General features: G+C 41.7%; 1 protein-coding gene across 4 annotated transcripts in view; it reads left to right on the plus strand.

Annotated features, from left to right (window-relative positions):
- ACSL3 (acyl-CoA synthetase long chain family member 3) overlaps positions 1 to 22,361 on the plus strand; it is a 53,803-nt gene that overhangs the window by 19,612 nt on the left and 11,830 nt on the right. For 3 of the 4 annotated variants that reach the window (XM_033150255.1, XM_033150254.1, XM_033150256.1), the window contains 5 exons: positions 789 to 887; positions 3,922 to 3,998; positions 5,271 to 5,694; positions 14,032 to 14,209; positions 20,471 to 20,580. In XM_033150255.1, the coding sequence (XP_033006146.1) occupies positions 5,320 to 5,694; positions 14,032 to 14,209; positions 20,471 to 20,580 (663 nt within the window). In that variant the 5' untranslated portion in view covers positions 789 to 887; positions 3,922 to 3,998; positions 5,271 to 5,319. Of the gene's footprint in view, positions 1 to 788; positions 888 to 938; positions 958 to 3,921; positions 3,999 to 5,270; positions 5,695 to 14,031; positions 14,210 to 20,470; positions 20,581 to 22,361 lie in introns of those variants that run through there. The other variant, XM_033150257.1, reaches the window with a different exon arrangement.

The following is a 22,361-nucleotide window of genomic DNA, read 5'->3' on the forward strand; positions in this document are numbered from 1 at the left end:
TAAGGATTTTGAATTCTTTTGGATTCTCACCTTATAATCTTAGGGCCAGATGGCCTTCCTTGGGACATTTGTGCAAAGGTTGAAGAGGGAATTGTTTTGTTAAGCCCATCAGTAATTCTTCTAGCCCAGTCTTTCAGCATGTTGTTCTTGTATGTTTGAAATTGTTTGTTAAGTACACATTTCTGCTATTTGGAGGATACAGGCTATTGTGACTTAATTTCTCTGTGTGAGATAGTGGGCTGTGTGGTGTCTGCAAGAGAAGCACCTGAAGATGTTTTTTTGTGCCAGTACCTAACTGTAGGCCACTGCTGTGAGCAGGACTCAAATTTTAGAGTACTGGCAAATTATCAAATAACAATCGTTCCCTGTGATGTACCAAAAATGGAATACCAGACATGGTGGTAGATGTGCATGATCTGTTAGACATGGGCTAGTAACCAACAAAATCCAGATTTGAGTGGATGGTGCACGTCTCATAGCTGGATAAATTGGCCTGTGACTTGGAATCAATATGATGTATAATTGCTTAGTCTTGGATGTTAGGTTTTAGTTTTTTTGGTTGTGAGCCTCTCTGAATACTGTGTTGGTGGGATACAAATCCAGGAAATAAATAAAATGTGATGCAATGGACTATGCGGCACCATGACAGTAATTGTATTTTGTCTGTATCTAATTAATATAGTGCCACTTTGAAAATTTGCAGGTTGGATCTTGCATCTATTTAGGTGAAAGGGCAGCAATTAGTTTTTTATAGTTGCTTCAATTTCGTTTCACATTTTTGTCTTTAGATTTCTGCAACGTTGTGGGTGAAATACTCAGCTGAGACTCAAGCGCCTAGAAACTGCTGTCCCATCGGTACCAACCACAACAATGAGAAGTCATTTAAGGTTTCTTTGTCTTGACACTTTGTGCTTTATTCTAGTTTAATTGTTCGTCACAGGATTATCAGATCAGCTGGTAAACACATTTTTATCTGGATTTCCCCCCACTTTCCCATTTAAGAACCGTACCTCTGAAAGTAATTATTGTATAATAATTGTATAATGGGATCAGTCAGTGCATTTCCCAGAACTCTGGACAGACTGATTTTGAATAAATCCCAAAACACATTTTCTTTGAAACAGACTTTTTTATTTAATACTTGAGTGGAACCTGGCAAAAAATTATTTAAAGCTGCATCCATAATATAGTATGTCACCAAAGAGATTGTGGGGAAAATAAAGCAAAGAAAGACTATATTAGCCACCTTGCTCCTTGTAGTACCAGGGTGCAGCTTAGAAAGGGTGAAGTGGGGAATCAACCTGCCTTCTCCCTACCTCCTTGTATTTCAGAGTTGACTGGGACTACTCGTTTTATCTCTAATAAGAACCAGAGTTAGCAGGTGCTCTTGAAGAACAGCTGCTCTTAAAATACATTGGTATTTTTTATAATTTAATTTTAGCTGTGCTGAAGAGTAGACCTTTAAAACTTGTTCTTTGTTATTGAAACCTGTCAGGGAAAGAGGGACTACTCAGGAGGAGCAGGGAGAGAGAGGGGAGCAAGCTAGAGCTGGGAGAGAAGATAGCGACTCCTCCAGGGAAGGGGGGTCACTGGGTTATAGAGAACAGCCACCCATAATCTCCACAGATTCATCTTCTTCCTCCAGCCCCCCGTCAGGAAATGTCTCCGGAAGAGAGGGAGATGCCAGGCTTGGGGATGACAGAGCAGAGACCCAGCACCGTCAGTCACAGACAGGAAGATGAGCCGAGGGGGGGTAGGAGGAGACGCAGACGTCGTTTCAGGGTGCCGAGCCGTTGGTTGTGTTGGGCGTGCGAAAGCCCACCACTCCGAGAAACTGAAACTGACTGAGCAGTCATGGCTGCAGAGACTCTGTAATTCCATTATGGACAATAAATAGTTTTAGCTTATCAAAAGGCTTGTAGTTACTCATGAGCAACATGCAAGGGAAGGAGTAAATCCCTGACAAAACTTAAAATGCTTGCTATGATTTGTGTTCATTCTTCGAGATGGAGAATATAGGCCATGTGGTATACTTTCTGGAAACTCGCAAGTAGCAATTTCAGGGAAATCAAATTCCCATGAAAAAGTGCCCCCCAAGAGCTCAATATGGTGTATTTGCTTTTCTCTCTCCATTTTATCTCCACGTCACCCTTGTGGGATAGGTCAGGTTAAGAGATAGTAACTGGCCCAAGGTCACCCAGTGGGTTTCATGGCTAGGTGAGGATTTGAATCCTGGACTCCCAGGTCCTATGTAGTGCAGTACTTTAACCACTGCACCACAGTGGCTGTTACTTAATTACTTAAATCTTGTTATATTTTTGTAAAATCACCCTATTTTTATCTTTATTGTTATGCCTTATCATGAATTAATGAAAACATCTCATTAAGTTTACAGTAAAATTAAACTTGCACGTAACTCAAAATAAGGTCTTACTATATTAAAAAAATAGGGTGGCATTCAGCTAAGTTTTACTCATAGTGGAACCATAAGAATTAATGAAGATGACTAAGTTAAGTTTGTTAATTTCAGTGGGTCTACACTGACTAAATATTAGTTGAATAATACCCATAACAGCAGATATACTACCAATAACAGCAAAAAACAACAACACCTTGACCCCAACAAAACAATCAATCAAAGAAACAAACACACTATCCGTCCCTGCTAGCTTCTGGGCATCCATAGTAGGAAGTATTTCAGGGGTCACAGGATAAGCAGGTCTCTGGCTGCAGCAGCAACAGCACCACCTCTTGTAGCTGGAGTCAGTAAGGGCCCCACCCACCCAGGCCAGGTGAAAATAGGCCAGCACAAAGGGGGCAGTTCCTGCAGGTCTCAAGAGCACCCATCAGCCCTTCAGACCATTTCCAGTGAAGAGGAAAGACCAAGGTTGTGGCACTAGAACAAAGCCAGTATCTTCCGTTCAACTTAGATGCCCACACTGTAGCAGAGAGACTGCAGAAAAGAGAGGCTTTAGAAATTAAGACCTGCGCTACAACAAGTAGTTGTTGATTAGTAGAGGAACTGAACAATGGGGAAGATACAGCTGATCTTTTTGTCCAGTGGCCTGTGGGCCTTTTATGACCAAGCCCACAGGTACAATCTCCCTGCCCAAATTCTTACTTGAATTGTTTACTAGAAGTATACAGAAATTGCCATCAAGCCTTCTGCTTTGCACTGCATATTTCAGGACAGAAATTGGGGCTACTGGCATTGCTTTCTCTGTACATGAAGAACGGAATCCTTAATCAACTTCATAAATCCGTTAGTTTTTAAAAGTAAAGTGCCACAAAACTGTTAAATTCATGGATGTTAATTGCTGTCTGAAATAGGTTGGCAGAATTCTCTCTAATATTGTGCTGGTACCAGTCAGGGATTTTCCTGTCCTCCCAGGCCTTTTAGCACCCATTTAAATATTGATATTAGCACATTTAGCTGCTGTTATTTTCTTCGTTATGGTTATGACTCCTATATTATTTAGGTATTTTAGTGCACATTGTGCAGTGTTAAGTGCTTAAATTCAATTTTATCGATAGCATGACTGTTTGTTGAAGAGTTCTGTGTAAAAGTTTGCATATCCCCTAGTTTGTAGATTTTGACCACGATCTTAATAGCATTAGCCAGGCTTATCTGTAGCTTGCTTACTCCAGAACACATGCAGAAAGGTTGGTTGGGTTGGGTTTGCTGAGTGTTGTGGTAGCCTTGGTTAATAATTGTGAAATGTAATTGCATGTGATATATTTAGATTTGTAGTATATTTTTATCCCATCATTTTTCAGATAGCTTATTATAGCTTATAGTAAAATTCATTTGAAGAACTATGATTGTAGTATGATAATTTGTGAATAGAGCATGCCCTTCTATCATTATCTGAACTTTGGTTTGTGAGCTAAAAGCATACCATTTCTCTTGCTTTCTTACAGGAACAACAGAAGGTGTTAATGCAAGTTCTGCCAGTGAATTAAACATATATTTAAAGGCCACATAGCAATATGGCTTGGTAAGTAAGGTGAACAAGTAAGATGACATTTTATGATGATGTGCCATTTCTCAATGTTCAAAAAACGTTCCTTATTTAAAAAAATAAGGGGTATTTGTAAACACTGAATGTGTCATTCATATTCTTTGCTTAATTTAGCTTTAATGTATGTCTATAGTTTGCAGTAAGTACTGCAGCTAGTCAGTTGGGTAGGAAATTGTGAGCTATATGGACGAGTGGCAGATTCAGTAGAAGATTTCAGTTTCCTGAGCTTTTTGAAAATTTTTTTTTGGGTTTTTTTGCAATTTATTTTTGAGTATATTTTAAGAATGAATCTTCTAAGTATACTGAGAATTATGTACTATCCTTTTGAACAACATATATTTGACTTATGAGGTCTAGACATTGTTCACAGGTTTCTTTATACAGTGGTACCTCGGTTTATGAACTTAATCCGTTCCAGAATTCCGTTCTTAAACCAAAACCATTCTTAAACTGAGGCGCGCTTTCCCTAATGAGGCCTTCCACCGCCGGTGCCCTTCCATTGTTTGTTGGCCGAGGTAAAGTTCTCAAACCAAGACACTATTTCCGGTTTTGCGGAGTTTGTAAATCAGATCGTTCTTAAACCGGACTGTTCTTAAACCGAGGTACCACTGTATGGGCTCAATTCAGATATCCCAAACACATTCTCCAAATCATGGTTCGGAGGCTTGAGAATGTGATGCAGACTCCTCATGCCTGATACGCATCTTTCCCCCTATGCTTCCAGGTTTATCTAATCATTTTATCATGATCAACCACTTGGCAGCAGTTTGCCTTTCAACTACAGTTTGAAGTAGGTTTGTCAGCCATTGCTTGGAGGCAAAGTGCTAAACATCATTTGTCAATTGGGCTGCTGTTGTGAACTTTAATTAGATGAACCAGGAACCTTTGGAGAAAAGTGCTAACCTTCATTTGACAGTAAGCAACACAATTCTGTGATTTTATGAGTTCATCGCAAAAAAATTGGTTAAAGAAAACAAGGAAGTGGAAGAGGGACCTGTGTAGAGAGGAGGGGTAGGTAAATGTCATTCTCAGTTTCCCTACCTCAGAACCCTTTAACTGGAGGTTCTGTGAATCAAACATGGGGGGCTCATACATGAAAAATACACTCAAACATTTAACCTCTCCACTTTTGCTTGGCCTTTTAAACTTTGCTATAGTTCCATAAATGGAATATGAGTTTTAATTATGAAACCTAAGTCAAAGTGGTCAATGTGTGATGATAGTTTCCCCCCTTCTTTTCTGTTTCAGGACTTCATTGATCTTTTTGTGATATACTTTGTAAGCTACACAGGAGAGCATGAAATCTTCAAAAATGGATGCTATGAAGTTAAAGCATGATATCAATCCATTGCTTCTTTTTTTTATAAACTTTGTAATCTTGCTTTACACAGTTATAACTTTTATTCCATGGTATTTATTTTCTGGAGCAATACACGTCATAGCCAAGTCAAAGCAAATTAAAGCTAAACCTGTGAGTTCCAGGCCAGGCAGTGCATACAGATCTGTTAACAGTTTGCATTGCTTAGCATCTGTATTATACCCTGGTTGTGATACACTCGACAAAGCTTTCAAGTATGCTAGGAGTAAATTTAAGGACAGAAAACTCCTGGGAACACGGGAAGTCTTGAAGGAGGAAGATGAAATCCAGACATCTGGAAAGGTTTTTAAAAAGGTATGCTATGTTTCAGTCTTTTTTAAAACATCCCTTTTTAAATGGAATGTGAAGCAGAGGTGAGGAACCTGTAAACCTCCACATATTGCTGAACTACATCTCCCATCATCCCTGCCTATTCGCCATGCTGGCTGGCACTGGTGGCCTTTGGGAGTCTGCCAACATCAGGAGGGGCCTCAGGTTCCCTGCTCCTGGTGTAAAATCTTTTATGTTGTAAGGAAGGAGTATAGACAGTGTATGTGCAGTGTATGTGCAGTCATGGTATGGAAGGCAGGCTAGTGTATGTTTTTGCGGCAAATTTAAATATAATAGTGCTCTTTGGTAAGTTTGATTTGAAAATGGGAAGCATGTCTACTGAGTGGACCTTTTCAAAACAGTTGGCTACAGATAAGTTCTCACAAATCTTCTCTTGGGTTTTGATGGATAATTTGTATGTTTGCTACCTTTGGATGGGATAGTGCCATCTCAAACTTCAAGTTTAGTAGTCAGATTCATGGAGGTGGGTACATTTTTATGGCTGATGGTCATCTACTGTTGCTCTAGTTTTTCAAACTTTGTTGACTTGGACCCTTGCTGGGAGAAGTTCCCAGGCTTAAATGGTGGAGGGGACAAAAAGGAAAGGATGCCCGGGGCAGCAATCGCCTGGAGTCTTGGAGGGCCCCCACAGGCCGCACAATAGTTTGTGTGAAATAGCACTGTGGGAAATGGCTGGAGTCTTCAGACTTGCTTATGATAGTAGAGCATCACTGATGCATGGCTTAGGTGAGTTTTTACTTTGTTTTCATGAACCCAGAAATCCCATTGCCAAGTTACTAATGGCATCTGCTCCTCCCTCTTTGACGACTGTCCTGAACGCGGAGATCTGTTTGCCCAAGTTCTCCATACACTGCAGAGAAAATACTTGTATTTGACAGACCAACACCTCCCAACTCCAAGTCCTTTTGACTTTTCCTCTTGGCTCATTTTGGTGAAGGAAAGAATCTGTGCAAGTTGCTCCAAAACAGTTCCAGCTGCTCTAGTGGGCATTTTGGTGTTGGTAGACACTTCCATGTGCAGGAGTTAAACTTAACATTCTCCATTTAGTTCCAGTGCTTCGAAAATATTGGCCCAGTGCACACGTAAACCCAAGACATAGTTTGGCTTAGTGCAAGCAAGCAAACTGCCACAGAAAAGAATGGGACAGTTATGCTCCTCCCTGATTGTTTTGTTGCTGTACTGAACCAGGTCATGATTTGGCTTAATGTGTCATTCAGACATGGGCTTGTGGGTTAGCTCTTTCCAGACATGCCAAGAGCTGTGACAAAAGGTTGCCCCAAGATTCACATCTTGTGGTTTGTCTGGGAGAGCTAAACCAGGAGACTGGGTTCAAATGATAACGCAAAGCCAAAAACTGGCTTAGCTGCACAGCAAAATGTCGCAGGTAATGTGAACGACATTGTGTCCTTTGTAAAAGGGAAGAGTGCTCTTGTGATTTTAAAGTCTGAGTGATGAATCCCTTCCTAGCACGGAGGTACAGGTTTTTTACAGATCTGTTCAGTAGCTGTCGTCTTTATTTTCTGTCCCAGCAGTCACTTCTAACTGTCCATTTAAAGTCTTCCATTTCTGGAGAATCACGTAACTGGGATATGGTGTTAAACATAGCTTAAATTATGCCTAAAGAGTAGCATTATTAGAATTGAGAAGAGTTAGGAGCGCTCATTAGTTCCACAGCCTTTACTCTTTATTAAAATTGTTGTTATAACTATTAATAAATAAAACAAACCAAACGTTATACACTGAGCCAGCTTTTGACTTTCCTACCATTTTCTTAAAACAAAGGAAATTGTGTTAATGGCTGGCCAGTCCCATCTTCAGGGGTCTTTTACCATCCCCATATAGAGAGACTGGGGACTAACCTTGGACCCTCTCCATGTGCGCTACTGCTGAGTTAAGACCCTCCTTCCCACATTCAGCAGCAGTGCAGGGAGCCCATCTAGTGAAGAAATTAGTCATATTGCCCTTGTAACACTGCTCTCTTACCTATTTTTTAATCCTCTTAAGTTTCTTGTTGCATATGGAGGATTTTAATGGGAAGCAAGGGCTGTGTGCTCTTGGTTTTTTGTATACCCTTGAATGTAAGATGAGGAAAAAAGGACGCCACTTGCTTGCATTCTCTCTTCCTGCCAGAGGTCTTGAGGCAGGGGATGGATTGGTGATAATTGCAGATAGCCACAAACACTGGCTTCCTAGTGAGTCCAGCTAAAACTTCTATTCATGAGCAGCGAGGGCTTGTGATTCATAAATTTGCATGACCCTCATCCTGGTTGGCTTGAAAAGTTACAGAAAACAAGTTGTTATTGCCTGCAAACGGCTTTTGAGTATAGATTAACATTTTAGCTACTTAGTAAGTTTATTTTCTAAGCATAATTAGTGGAATGAATGTTCAGTATGAGAGAGCTTTAGGCCATTCTATTATGCAAGTTGTTAAACTACTTGGCAGTTGCAAAATGCAGGGATGGAACTGCTTATTCTCCTCTTTTCTTTTTAAGAAAAAGAGGTCGGGGCAGGGAAGAATGATCTGATTAAAATGTTGTTTATCCACTAGTGGGCCACTTTTTGAGTTGTGGGAGCATTGTAGTTCTTTGGCCCTGAAGTGCAGCCCAGGACAAGCTTTTCCAGGACACTTCAGCCCACATGTCCTTCCTTTAGCAGAATGGTCATCTTAGCTTCCCCACAAAGCCAGTGGTGGAGGAAGCTGTTGGGGTACCTGGAGCAGCAAATATGACGTGCACCCGGGGGCCAGGCAATCCACCCATGGAGGAAGTTTGGCGTCTGGATGCTTGATGGAGAACCAGCGCCATGGGGGCGAGGAGAAGGCACCGAACGACTCTCCTTTCCCTCTCTGTGGCTCTCCCTCCATCTGAAAGGAGCCGTGAAGTAAATGAACAGTGCCTGCCTACCTCTCCTGCCTCCTCCCCCCCACCCCGCTCACTCCCTCAGTCTCTTTCTCCCTCCCCCGCCTCCCATTTGCGCTCTCTGCTCAGCAGCTCTACTAGAAGGTCTTGTGGCGCAGGAAGCGGGACTGACAGCCGGCAGTGTGAGCTGAGCGTGAGCAAAAGCTCCTTGGGAAAGCCCTTTCTCCCCGCCTCCTCTCCCCGCTCCTTGGCCACCCTCCGCTGATTGGCCAGTGGGACAAAAGTTTATTGGGAGATGGCGGAGCGGCAACGTGACAGACAGAACTGTCCCATTTAGGGATACCGGGCTGTGTGCAAGCTGCAGGCGGGCGGCGGCAGGTTGGAGAGGGCCACGCAGGCAGGCAGGGCTGGCCCGAACAGCGGGTGGCAAGGTTGCCCTTACAGGCGTTGCGCATGCCCTCGGCCACTCTACAGCTGGGGGGGAGGCAGGGGCCATCTTGTCACTGCTCCAGACTGGCACCCGGAGCGCTCCACCCCCGCCCCCCTTCCTACGCCCCTGGGCAAAGCTTTATGAAGAGCTGTCTTTCTGCAGCTTCTGTTTGAAACCCACCCCCCTAACTGGACCTGGGAAGTGAGAAGAAAGAGAAGTGAGAGTTCAGTTCTTTGCCCCTTTCACTCTAAAGCAGCTTGGATAATGTCAAGGGGGGACCATGAACTCCACAGAGCTGTTGTTGTTGTTGTTGTTCAGTCGTTCAGTCGTGTCCGACTCTTCGTGACCCCATGGACCAGAGTACGCCAGGCACGCCTATCCTTCACTGCCTCTCGCAGTTTGGCCAAACTCATGTTAGTAGCTTCAAGAACACTGTCCAACCATCTCATCCTCTGTCGTCCCCTTCTCCTTGTGCCCTCCATCTTTCCCAACATCAGGGTCTTTTCTAGGGATTCTTCTCTTCTCATGAGGTGGCCAAAGTACTGGAGCCTCAACTTCAGGATCTGTCCTTCTAGTGAGTACTCAGGGCTGATTTCTTTGAGAATGGATAGGTTTGATCTTCTTGCAGTCCACGGGACTCTCAAGAGTCTCCTCCAGCACCATAATTCAAAAGCATCAATTCTACGGCGATCAGCCTTCTTTATGGTCCAGCTCTCACTTCCGTACATTACTACTGGGAAAACCATAGCTTTAACTATACGGACTTTTGTCGGCAAGGTGATGTCTTTGCTTTTTAAGATGCTATCTAGGTTTGTCATTGCTTTTCTCCCAAGAAGCAGGCGTCTTCTGATTTCGTGACTGCTGTCACCATCTGCAGTGATCATGGAACCCAAGAAAGTGAAATCTCTCACTGCCTCCATTTCTTCCCCTTCTATTTGCCAGGAGGTGATGGGACCAGTGGCCATGATCTTAGTTTTTTTGATGTTGAGCTTCAGACCATATTTTGACCTCTCCACAATTGTGTGTGCCACTTTTGGGGTGGGGAGAACCGATAGAACCTTCCAAGTTCCTCCTGCCCAACCTCCTACAGAGAAGTGAGTCACATAACTGGAATGCTTAATCCTTCAGTAAGCCTCATTCTCCCAGCTCCATGTCAGTGTTAACATGGTGGCTAAAGTAGGGAAAAAGGAGTTGTCAGACTGCATTTGGTGCAGCACACATAAAGTATTTTAAAAGCCATATTGGCTTTTATTGAACGTGCTAGACCACTGAAATGGCAAGCATGGTGTGATGTTAAAAACAGATTCAAATATGCATGCAGATAAGTCATTCGTGTGGGTGGTGCTGTGTGTTAAACCACAGAGCCTAGGGCTTTGCTGATCAGAAGGTTGGCGGTTCGAATCCCCGCAATGGGGTGAGTTCCCGTTGCTCGGTCCCTGCACCTACCAACCTAGCAGTTCAAAAGTATGTCAAAGTGCAAGTAGATAAATAGGTACTGCTCCAGCGGGAAGGTAAACGGTGTTTCTGTGTGCTGCTCTGGTTCGCCAGAAGCGGCTTAGTCATGCTGGCCACATGACCCGGAAGCTGTCTGTGGACAAACGCCGGCTCCCTCGGCCTATAGAGCGAGATGCATGCTGCAACTCCAGAGTTGTCTGCAACTGGACCTAATGGTGTGGGATCCCTTTACCTTTACCTCTAAGTCATTAGATAATTTTTGTTACTGCTTTCCAGCCTTTTAGCTAAGATCAAGTGTAGAATTTATATCATGCCCCATCATCCTCAGGTTTCTCCGGGCAGTTCACAAATACAAATACAGTAACCAAAAACAAACAAAAACCAAGCTGTAAAATACAACTAAGAATCATAGCCACCGATTCATCTGTGCCGACTTTTAGAAACATGCTGAAAATTTTTCTGTTCCTCCAGAATTATGCATGTAGTTAAGAGTACACCCCCCATGGTCAATTGATGTATGTTTTTAATTTCTATTTGTTTTAAACTAGTTTTTGACTTTCTATAATTTTATCATCTGGTTTTATGTTGTTGTAAACTGCTGCTATATATATATATATATATATATATATATATATATACACACACACACACACACACATACATATCAGCAATATATAAATCTATTTATATATCTGTCCTGTATCCATAATGCTAATGTCAAGAAGACTCTCTGGTGAATAGCAACCAGAATAAGCACATTTGCTGCTATTCTGTTTTGTTCCATATGATGGCAGTATTGGATATGTTCTAGTTTATTTAAGCAGAAACAAAAAACCCCAAGTGTAGATTATAAAATCCTGTTTATTTTCAAGTGCATAATTGGTGGTGAATTTAACTGCTTGTCTTACTTTTTCCTTCCATTACTGAAATATAAGAGCTTATGCATAAAAATCTAAAGTTTTTTGGGGATATTTACAATAAAATTCTGCATTCCCATCTGAGAATTGTTTGTTTCTTTTGTACTGAAAAATAGAATTTTATACATTTAGGAGAAAATGGCAGTGCAATAAATGTAATCTTCCTCTGTCCCCTAAGTGGCACATAAGGTTCATAATTTTTGTCAAAACTCTTATATGGAACCTGAAGAGGAGGCTTTCCTTTTAATTCAGTGGAGGAATGCAAGCTGAAGGATCCAAGTTGCCATTTTGTGCATGTTGATTTGAATGCAGGTCTCATTGACGGCAGTGGGGGCTTACTCCTAGCAGGTCTTCTCAAGGAGCACAACCTTAGTGACCTCATGGCCGCATTGAAATTTACTTCATTTTTGATCACAGGAGACTCGTATTTGTACTTAAGTGTTATAACAAAAAGCACACACTAGAGAGCAGTGTTTATCTATTCATGCTCACTTTTGTTGAAAGCTTTTTGCTTGTGCAGTGCAGCACTAGGTTAAATAGCCTTCTGTGTGCGAAATTGCATAGATTCGGCACCCCAGTCTCTTCCTATTAAAGCTGCTGTCATGGTGTGAGGCAGGGGGCTAGCGACCACACTCAGTTCCTCAGTGGAGACCAAGAGGAAGGCAGGTCTGGGATCTGGGGCAAACACTGTGCAGGATGGGCCCCTTACCCACTGTTGCTGCTTAGTGTAGAAGCTTTAACAGGAAAAAAACTTACCTGTTTTGCTGATCTGGAAACCCATAGTCTAGGTGTATTTTTAGCAGCATTGTCTGGATTTTATGTAATATGATATTAGTAGCTTCAGTCCTTTTTTCTTTTTTAGGAACAAACGTAGTCCAAAAGACTGGTATGAAACTGAAGATCAAAGTTGTCATTGGGTTTTGAATCTGAAATGTCTTTCTAATGTTGAACAACCCTCCCTGCTTTCTTCCAGTTCTTTGAAATCCCACCTGATGTTGTGAGTGGCAAGACTGCTTTTTGGAAACTGCCTGTTGCAGTCTTAGCCCTTGGTTGGCAGCGCACTTGCGCTAGCCAAGGCAGGAGGTGAGGTCCAGGGTGAAGGCCCCTTTGTGGGTCATCTCTCTGACTGGTACAGCATGGATGCCAAGATTGGGCCTGTCACTATCACAAGGCGGTGGCAGGTCTGCATAGGATCTTCTGTCATCCCATCCCCACTCCAAAATGCCCCGATTCTGGGGGGTTTCTGGTGGGGGTACATTCCACCAGCCGCTTGTGTGGGCGCTTTGGGGCACTCCTCACAAGCAGGCCTTCCCCAATGTCGGAGGCTGGCAGAGCTTTCCTGATGGTGAAGGCCAAAGAAGCTGTGCAGCACTGAGTAGAGGACCCCTCTGCTGCATTCAATATCCTCTCCAGCATGGTGGCTTTGGATTGTTTCACCCCGAATTCTTCTTTAGTAGCTCTTACAAGTAATTGATATAATTCTGATATCGTCACCTTGCCGACAAAGGTCAGAATAGTTAAAGCTATGGTTTTCCCGGTAGTGATGTATGGAAGTGAGAGCTGGACCATAAAGAAGGCTGATCACCGAAGAATTGATGCTTTTGAATTATGGTGCTGGAGGAGACTCTCGAGAATCAAACCTATCCATTCTGAAGGAAATCAGCCCTGAGTGCTCACTGGAAGGACAGATCCTGAAGCTGAGGCTCCCAATACTTTGGCCCCCTCATGAGAAGAGAAGACTCACTGGAAAAGACCCTGATGTTGGGAAAGATTGAGGGCACAAGGAGAAGGGGACGACAGAGGACGAGATGGTTGGACAGCGTTCTTGACGCTACTAACATGAGTTTGACCGAACTGCGGGAGGCAATGGAAGACAGGTGTGCCTGGTGTGCTCTGGTCCATGGGGTCACGAAGAATCGGACACAGCTAAATTACTAAACAACATTGGCCCGAATATAAGCTGCACCTGCAAATAAGCCACACCTTTAAAATTCAAAGGGGGAAAAAGAAAAAAAGACAATACCCGAATATAAGCCACTCCCTTAAAATTAGGTTACAGGCTGAAAATCTCTGATCTTGCAAGCCCGCAAAAGTTACTGTACAATGGCAAAAATCACAAATCGCAATTCAGTTGCTACAATTCCATAGGCACTCACACCTGCAAATGGCAAATGAACAGTGTCAAGCTTGCAAATTGGCAATGAAACATTTTTTTTGTTCCATTTTACCATATGTCTGTTTCAGCAGCGATATCGTAAAAGCCCATTTTTGTAAAGTTGCAAATTTAAGCCGCACTTTCACTTTTCACAGTCAGAATTTGGGGGAAAAGTGAGGCTTATATTCAAGACCAATACGGTATTTGGTATAACAGAATTCATTCATTCACTTGACTAGGGAGATAAGAAACAGTTCCGTACTGTTCCTTTTCTTTATTGTATTTTTATTCATACAGTAAGTTTTGGAAAGTAACCTATGCAAAATGTCATGTCTGCATCTCATGGGCCTATCAATCTAAATATTGTTAGACAGGAAAACAAACATGGAGATGAAAGACAAAGGCAAGCAAGTAGACAGAAATGCAGTTATGCATGCTTAGGCTTGTTTGTGATTTTTTTAAAAAAGTCTTTTTTTATTTATTAAGGTTATCCTTGGAAAATATATGTGGCTCACGTACGATGATGTTTTCAGTAGAGCGAAAAAGTTTGGAGATGGATTAACTGTGTTGGGCCTTCAACCGAAGACAAACATTGCCATCTTCTGTGAAACTAGAGCAGAGTGGATGATCGCTGCCCAAGCTTGCTTCATGAACAACTTCCAACGTAAGCATTTTTTATGGCAATATCAGGTTTTTGTGTGCTTTTGGATACACTGAGGTTTCCCTAACACTTTTAATGACTTGTGTAGGGCAGCTACTATTGCCCCAAAATTAGTATGATTAAGTTTTGTTTTGAAGATTCTTCCTCTGTCTCTTCCTAGGACTTGGGTTGCCATCTCCATGGAATTGCAAAGATACCAATTCCCAGGATGAGCCAGTGGTTCCAAACCTTCTGGCTTTGGGTAGGGTGGGAATTTCCCTCTCTCACACAGCCTTTCTTAGGTTCGGTTTTCCCCAAGCATGTGTGACAGTTTTGGAGGGCAGGCAGTTTTCTTCCAAGCATCACACTTCTTTCCAGCATGGAAAATCAACGTTACAAGTCCAATTCCAGATCATTTGAGCAAGAGCAGTGCTTCAGTGCTAAAGCATTAGGAAGAACTTTGTGACAGTAAGAGCTGTTTGACAGTGAAATGGACTATCTTGGAAGGTAGTGGACTTTCCTTTATGGAGGTTTTTAAGCAGAGGTTGGATGGTCAACTGTCAGGGATTCTTCAGTTATAATTCCTGCATTGCAGGGGGTTGGACTGAATGGCCTTTTGGGTTGCTTCCAGCTCTACAATTCTGTGATTCTAAAGGACACCAATAAAGGCACCTTCCTTGGTAAGAGGCAGAGAACAATGTCTGTAGAAGACTGAACAATTCTTTCCAATTTTTATATATCTATATGTTCTCACCAAAAAGTTAATAGGAGCAATTAAAAGACCCTTTCATGGTAAAAACAGCGAACATATATGAATGAAATTTGTTTCATTCAGAGAGCAGTTTTGCAGAATGTTAAATTACAACTCAAAAGAGAAATCACTTAAAGCCCTGGTAGAAAAGGGAACTAAGACTGGCATAATAGGCCATTGTAAGCAATTGCAAAAAGCACTTTGAAGATTTGGTAATTCTTCCTTGGCAGATTATTATATATAGCTTCTCTATAGCTGTGGGAGTAGCTTGTTACAGCTTTTCTTTTAACGGAAGCTTTGCTGCTTCTGTCTCCCCTCATAGTTTTTGCTCTAATTACTGCAGTATATACCTAAGAAAATAGAACTGACACCCATTTAAAAGGAAAGCATTTCATTGAATGTAAGTTGAACATGTAACATGTATCTCTGCAAAATCTCCACAAGTTTTGCATGTAATACTTTTGCTACTTTCTGGAACTGCAGGGCTTGGCAAGAGCATAGCCTGCGCTTGGGCAGTAGTCCCCTTCGCCAGTGTAAAGATGCAGCTTTTGGAGCTAAGCCAATGGTAGGAAGTGGCTGCTGACAGGAGGGCTGCCTGCTATCGTTTCTAGACCAGGAGTCAATGACATCATGCCCTCCTGATGTTATGAACTGTGACTCCTGTCTGTGCTGGTTGCAGCTGATGAGAGTTGTAGTCCAAAATTCTGGGAAGTACCAGTATCATGGCTACTTCTGCTCTAGATCAGTGTTTTCCAACCTTGGGCCTCCAGCTGTTTTCAGACTACAATTCCCATCATCCCTGACCACTGGTCTTGCTAGCTAGGGATGATGGGAGTTGTAGTCCAAAAACAGCTGGAGGCCCAAGGTTGGGAAACACTGTTCTAGATGATGGAATAAAAGAAAAGCTGGCACAGCTTCCATTATTGTACAGGCTACGTAGTGGTAGTTGCTTTCTTCTTCTTCTTCTTCTTCTTCTTCTCCTTCTCCTTCTCCTTCTCCTTCTCCTTCTCCTTCTCCCTATACCCACAGGTCTCAGGGTGGTTCACAGGATAAAATCACAATATAAAACCACAAAGTATACTTAATCAAAATAACAACCCAATGGTAGGGAGATGGTAAGCTTAGAGGAAGTTCAAGCTTGACATTCCCGTCTTCCATTTTTTTTTGTTCTTTTCCAAATGATACTTGGTGTGTCTTAGTTACTGAGCATGTTCAGTGCCCCCATTTTTTTGGCGGTGGGGAGAGACTCATTATGGCTATTTATTTTGAGGTTTTTTTTTTTTAAAAAAACAAAGGTAGTTTATAAAAAGTTTGCCTTCCCCTGTTCCTCAGTGAATGAATGTTCCCCCCTCCAAGTTCCATTTCTCTCAGCAGCTTAGTTCACTACTAGATTGAGTGATGATCTTTGCTGCTTCTTTTTTTACTCATTAATCTCACATCTTTATTGTGTAGCCAAGGGCTATCACCAAATCATAGAATACTACAATAAAATAGTACACCACTCATAAAAAATTGCAGTATCCGATATCTTTTACAACAATAAAAACTTCAACACTCTTAACCGTAAACATTTCCCAGGAAGAAAAAAAAGGATTTTGCTCACTCCCAGTTGTATTCTGCATTTAGTTTCAGAGCCAACAGTTCTCTGCTATCTGTGCTTGCTTCATCCACCTTGATTATTAAATCATTCTGGCAATCAAGCATATGGGATTTCCCTAGAATCACAAATAGTGGAGTTGGAAGGAACCCTGAGTGTCAGCTAGTCCAACCCCCTGCAGTTAGGAATCTCAATTATTTTAATAGACAGAATCGCAACTAGAAAACTAGCTGAGTCTGATGACTACTAGCTGACTAGGCTGCTTCTGCTCTGCATCTTCCTTCCCTCCATGTTCATCTCTGTGGTTCCATGGTAAGTTCCTCTTCCATCACCGCCTTGTTCACCACTATGCCTTTTCCTGGCCATGCCTGTCATAGTTATGTAGGGAGTGTTTAGTTCCCTCCTCCAGCAATCTGTGGAGCACATGGGGCATGCACAATATACTCAGACCTCTTGGAATATTTTTATGAAAGTAATGGAAATGCTCCTATAATCCATTTCATAGCTGCTTGTAAACCTGTAATACTGTACACAAATACATAATGCATTTCCAGTGCATTCTCTCTCTCCCCTGTCAAACACTCAATAATTCAGAACAACAACTGTTCTCATCACATTTGCAAATCCTTATCAATAGAGACTTAAGTATCAACACAAGTAATATCTACTTTGCTTCTATGGCGTACACAAATTATTGTTTGCCTTGGTTTGGGTGAAATAGCAAATTATTGTTTGCTGAAACCTTGGAGCTAAGAGAGGTAATCAGAATTGTGGTGTGGTAATAAAGCTCATAGTCACAAAGCCATCGTTCATAATTTGGTATGACATCTGAACTAGCTCAGTACTTACTTGCAGGGGGCATTGCGGAAAACACTGCTGCAAAGAAATAAATTACACTGGAAGGCAGCATTATGGATAATTCCCCCCCCCCCCGCTGTTTGTCTTTTTTAAAAAAATAAGGAGAGTTATTGAAGTACCCAAAAGCTGGATGGATGGATGGATAGATAGATTGATAGATAGATAGATAAAAAAACACCATCAGAAATACTGCAATTCTGTGGCAAGTTCCACTTAGACCTTTATAAAACTTTTAACTTTCAAAAGGGTCAGTTTAAGGTAACGTGGAAATGTAGGGAAATGCTGAAATGTGTGGAATCAAGAAATTTGCATTTGAAGGGGGGTGGGTAGGAAGGGAGATGGTGGGGATTTAAGTGGATGTTTCAAGTTTCTGAGACGTGCTTCAGTTCACAGCGTGACACAGCATTTGGTGATGTCACACGAATGAACTTGGCTGACTTACTTGCTGGCAGATGGTAATATTGTCATATGCTTTTCACGTAGTCATTTCTGAAACTTGAGTTGCAGGCAGTGAAACGCAACGAATTAAATTTTGTTTAATTTTTCAAGGAAATATGTTTGCTAATCTAGATTTGGCCAAGTACTGCTTTTCCTGAATAGGCCTGATCTAATTGTGCTTCTTTTTAAAAATCTTCATTCTTCTGTGGCACATGTTCCCTCCATCTACTAACTGCATTTTTAACTTTACTATTATTTTAAAGGATTCTTCTGCCTGATTGTTATGGTAACTTATGTGCATATTTAGCCAAAACTGCCCTGATTTTCGTTCTTGATAATATTTTATTCCTTGGAGATAAGTGAATGAACATTGTCCAAGGTCCAATGAGACAAACAGTACAGCATGTCCCTTATATTAGCCCCCACCCCTCCCCTGTCCAGAATTAATTTCTTTTAAGTGTAAGTATTTGAAAATAGCTCCATAATAAGAATTGTCTTTGAAAGCTTTTTCTGCTTTGTCATTGCTAGAAAGTAACAAATCTACACATGGCAGCTTTTACTTTACAGTTTGTAACACTATAATTTTTAATCAGATTTTATGTGTGCATGAAGAAGTGCTATACACAGTGTTAAGTGGCAACTCAGTGGATCAGACTGCACGATAATAACTTGCAGCCGCTGTGGCTCACTTCATCTCTTTCTCCATGACATCAGTGCAGCATTTTGTAAACTGGACAAGCTTCTTGACTTCATTAACTGCCTAATTGTTTTTCACTTCGTTCATCTCCCCCCCTTCCCCCCTCCAGTTTTTAGGTGAATAATATCAATTGTTTTTTGAGAGATTATACTCTTTCTTCCTTGGCTTGCTGAGAGCCTGCTAGGGAAATCTTGTGTTTATATAACGAGGGTCATTGGACTGAGCACAGAGAGCACATGGGAACTAATAAAGGCAATCTTTTGTACTTTGCTCCCACCAAATTAAAGAAAACAATGTACATGTGTACTTGCTTTGCAACAGTTTGGAATTGTGTTCCTTGTTAAATACCCTCATGGCAACCATTCAGAGGAAAATGGTTTTTGTTGTAACCATTGACTCCAAAGAAGTACATTGCAACTAATAGCTGAATTGTATACCTAAGCCTATCAATTTCAGGACTTTGTATCTGAGTATAAGGCAGCAGTTCTACAGCACACTTGCCTGATGAAATGTCCTGTTGAACTTAGTTTAGGATTATACTACATGGTTTTGATTTATCAACGTACAAGGCTGTTTTTCAGGTGCAACTGCACACTTCAAAATCCACAAGCAAGCAACAGCAAATTCTTTCGCTTGCATATCTTTTAAAAAGCACTTTACAATCCCATACTGTATAGGTTAATTGCTGTTTGTGTATATAAATAGTCATCTTAAACATGTTTGCTGAGGTGTATGAGCTGATGTGCATGTTATAGCTTTAAGCTGAGAGTACTGGAAACCGTTTTGTTGTGTTAACGCACTTCTGCCAAGCCCAGGCTTTCATTCTGACACTGAGAATTCCCAGGCTACTGCTATGGCTTCTGGGAAGTGGCTGACACTGACACAGAAACACTCCATGCATAGGACCAGAATGATGAGATGGCTGGCATTATATAGCACAGCTACGGTTGGGGTCAGAAAAATGGCAGAGGCTGCTTTTTAAAGGACTTTGCACAATAATCAGGATGTGTCAGTTATAGCAGAACTTGCTTTCAAGTGAACAGTGCAGATACACAGCTCTGATGTCCATAAAGCAAACCCATTTATATTTGTAGAATTCCCAAATTGGTCCAGATCCTTGTGCACAGCTGTGAGTTGCATACAGAGTGCTATGTATGAGGTCCTTTCCTGCCAAAGTAATAAAGCCACCACCTGTTTTCTCAGTGCTGAGGAGACTAGCTGAAACCAAAGTCCCCAAGCAGGTGATCAGAGTGCCATATTCCTGCAAAAATTAGATACTCCTTCTGCCACTGCAAAAACAACCTTCCTACATCACAATAGTTTAAATATAATTGTGGCAAATGTTATTTGCTTTTCAAGTTTGTTTGGAGAATAATTGTATGCCCGAATTAACTCTTAAAGTAATTGCATTAAAATATTATTTCACTGGGATAAATCAGTCGGTAGAACGTGAGAGTCTTAATCTCAGGGTCATGGGTTTGTGCCCCACATTGGGCAAAAGATTCCTGCATTGCAGGGGGTTGGACTAGATACCCCTTGTCGTCCCTTCATTCTATGATCCTTTGATAATATGGGAGGGAAGTATCTAAGGTGGAAGTCCTTTCTGTGCTCTGCTCTCTCATACTGTGTTGAGAGTGCGGTGTAGAACTCAAAAGTTACATTACCTCTTGTGTAAAGAAAAGAACAGGGATCCTGCTAGTGTGGCTTGGAAAATAAGACTGCAATTCTCTCAGAGTACAAATATGCATGGTGAGGTGAAACCAAAGTACCGGTACATTTGCATTTTATGTTTCTCAAAGTTTGAAATCTTTGAATTTGAAGCAGCAGTGTACTGAGACGTTTTCAGCATGCAGTGTATCTTTTGTATCCTGGACATTTATAGCATATGAGTCTAATAGTAATAATAATTAATAACAGGAAATTCATTACTCATTTCCTCCCCAGTTGTTACACTTTATGCCACTCTAGGAGGCCCTGCGATAGTACATGGGTTGAATGAAACTGCAGTGACAACCATTATTACCAGCAGAGAATTGATGCAAACAAAACTGAAGGTAAGGCTTATCCTTGACTAGATAAATTGGATGCATGTATACAAATGTGGTTTTTGTTTGTTTGTTCAGTTCTGTAGAGGAAAATGTGATATACATATAGTGCAGGTTTTCTCTCTCTTGCTCTACAGATTTATGTAGCAGAAGATTATGGAAGTGTAAATGCTTTGGATGCACCTATAGTTTACATTTAAAAAGGACTGTGAGGCCCCCCCAGTGGTGCTCAACTCAATACTAGATAGTCCTCTGACACTGACACACACTCCAGGGAATGTGGGCAATTTTTCATTTTTGCAGAGTGTCATGTACATGGACGGTGTGCTATGTATAAATGTTTCATTTCCTAGTATTGTGGTAGTAGTAGTTGTTGTTATATTTATTTATATCCCATCTTTTCCCCTGCCAGAGCTCAAGGCAGCTTGCAGATAAAAACAAGAATCTCTAAAAACATAGGGAGGAATCATAGAAAAAACAATTAAACATTAATAGTATTAAAACTATATTCATATAAAAAATCTGTATGTAAAACAAAACAAAAAATAATCACAATAAAAACAGTGTAGCAACAGCCCATTCATTAGAAACTGTCAGTTTCAAAAAAAAAAAAAAAAAAAAGCCTGTTGGAAGAAATTTTTCACCTGCCAGTGGAACAACAGTAAGAAGGGAGCCAGTTTAGCTTCTCCAGGGAGGGAATTCCAGAGTCTGGGAACAACCACCAAGAAGGCCTTTCTCTGTTTCCCCACCAAGCGTGCCTGTGACTGTGGCAGGACCAAGAGAAGAGCCTCTCCAGAAGATCTCAAAACCCGGGCAGGTTCATAGGAGGGAGTACGGTATTGGACCTAAGCTGTGTAGGGCTTTGTAGGTCATAACCAGCACTTTAGAACACACTCTAAAATACGTTTCAGCATATGGACTACCACCACCCCCTGGATAGCCTTTGCTTGGACCCTTGGATGGGGACTGCAGTGGTATTGCAATTAGTAGGGCTATTCTGCCCCATGGCCCCATGTGGCCTCTTGGCCCTGGATCAGGCCAATCTGCCCTGCTTGTACCAACCTGGGAACCTCCCACCCTGTCCTGGATCTGTCCCCGAAGCAAGTCAGGAGGTGCAGCTCAGGAGGAGGGTGGGGTTTGTGTGCCTCTGAATTTGTAATCTAGCTGCCACGGTTCGATCTTATATTTTAAAAAGCTGTGTACACCAGTTAGCCATTAATGCAGCCTAAACACTTTTAACAAGATTGGGGGGTGGGGGGTGGTGGAGCCAGCAAACTTGTCAAGACGTGACAGGATGGGTTGCTCTCTGTTTGCTTCTAATTGAACAAAGCATGGAAAAATCATCGCAGATCTGAAGTTTCTTTCCATAAAAGGGTTTGTTAAATATCCTGTTTTTGAGCATTGGCTTCATAGGCCAACATCTTGACTCACAGTGTAACCATAAAAGCACTTTGGGGACCATATGTCTCCAAGTGTAATCTATATTATAATTCACTAAAAGTATTTGTAGCAGCAGAGCCAGGGAACCAAAAGATAAGATGGCTAGAGGAAGGAGTGGACAGAAGGAGAAGGAGAAGGAGAAAGGGTCTGTGGAGAAGATGGAATTCTGAGGGAAAAGGACAAGCGAAATGGGCAGTTGAGAAAAGCTGTGCCTTTTAAGTTCATTAGAACTTTCATTCACACTGTTTTTAGTGTCAGCAGATTTAGAGCTATAAACTACATTGATAATGTTTATTCTGAACATATTGAAATATCACAACTGGCTGGTTGTGGTAATCAACCAGCCCTCT

The sequence above is a fragment of the Lacerta agilis genome, chromosome 5 (genome assembly GCF_009819535.1).
Source record: "Lacerta agilis isolate rLacAgi1 chromosome 5, rLacAgi1.pri, whole genome shotgun sequence".
In the NCBI taxonomy this organism is placed as follows: Eukaryota; Metazoa; Chordata; class Lepidosauria; order Squamata; family Lacertidae; genus Lacerta; species Lacerta agilis.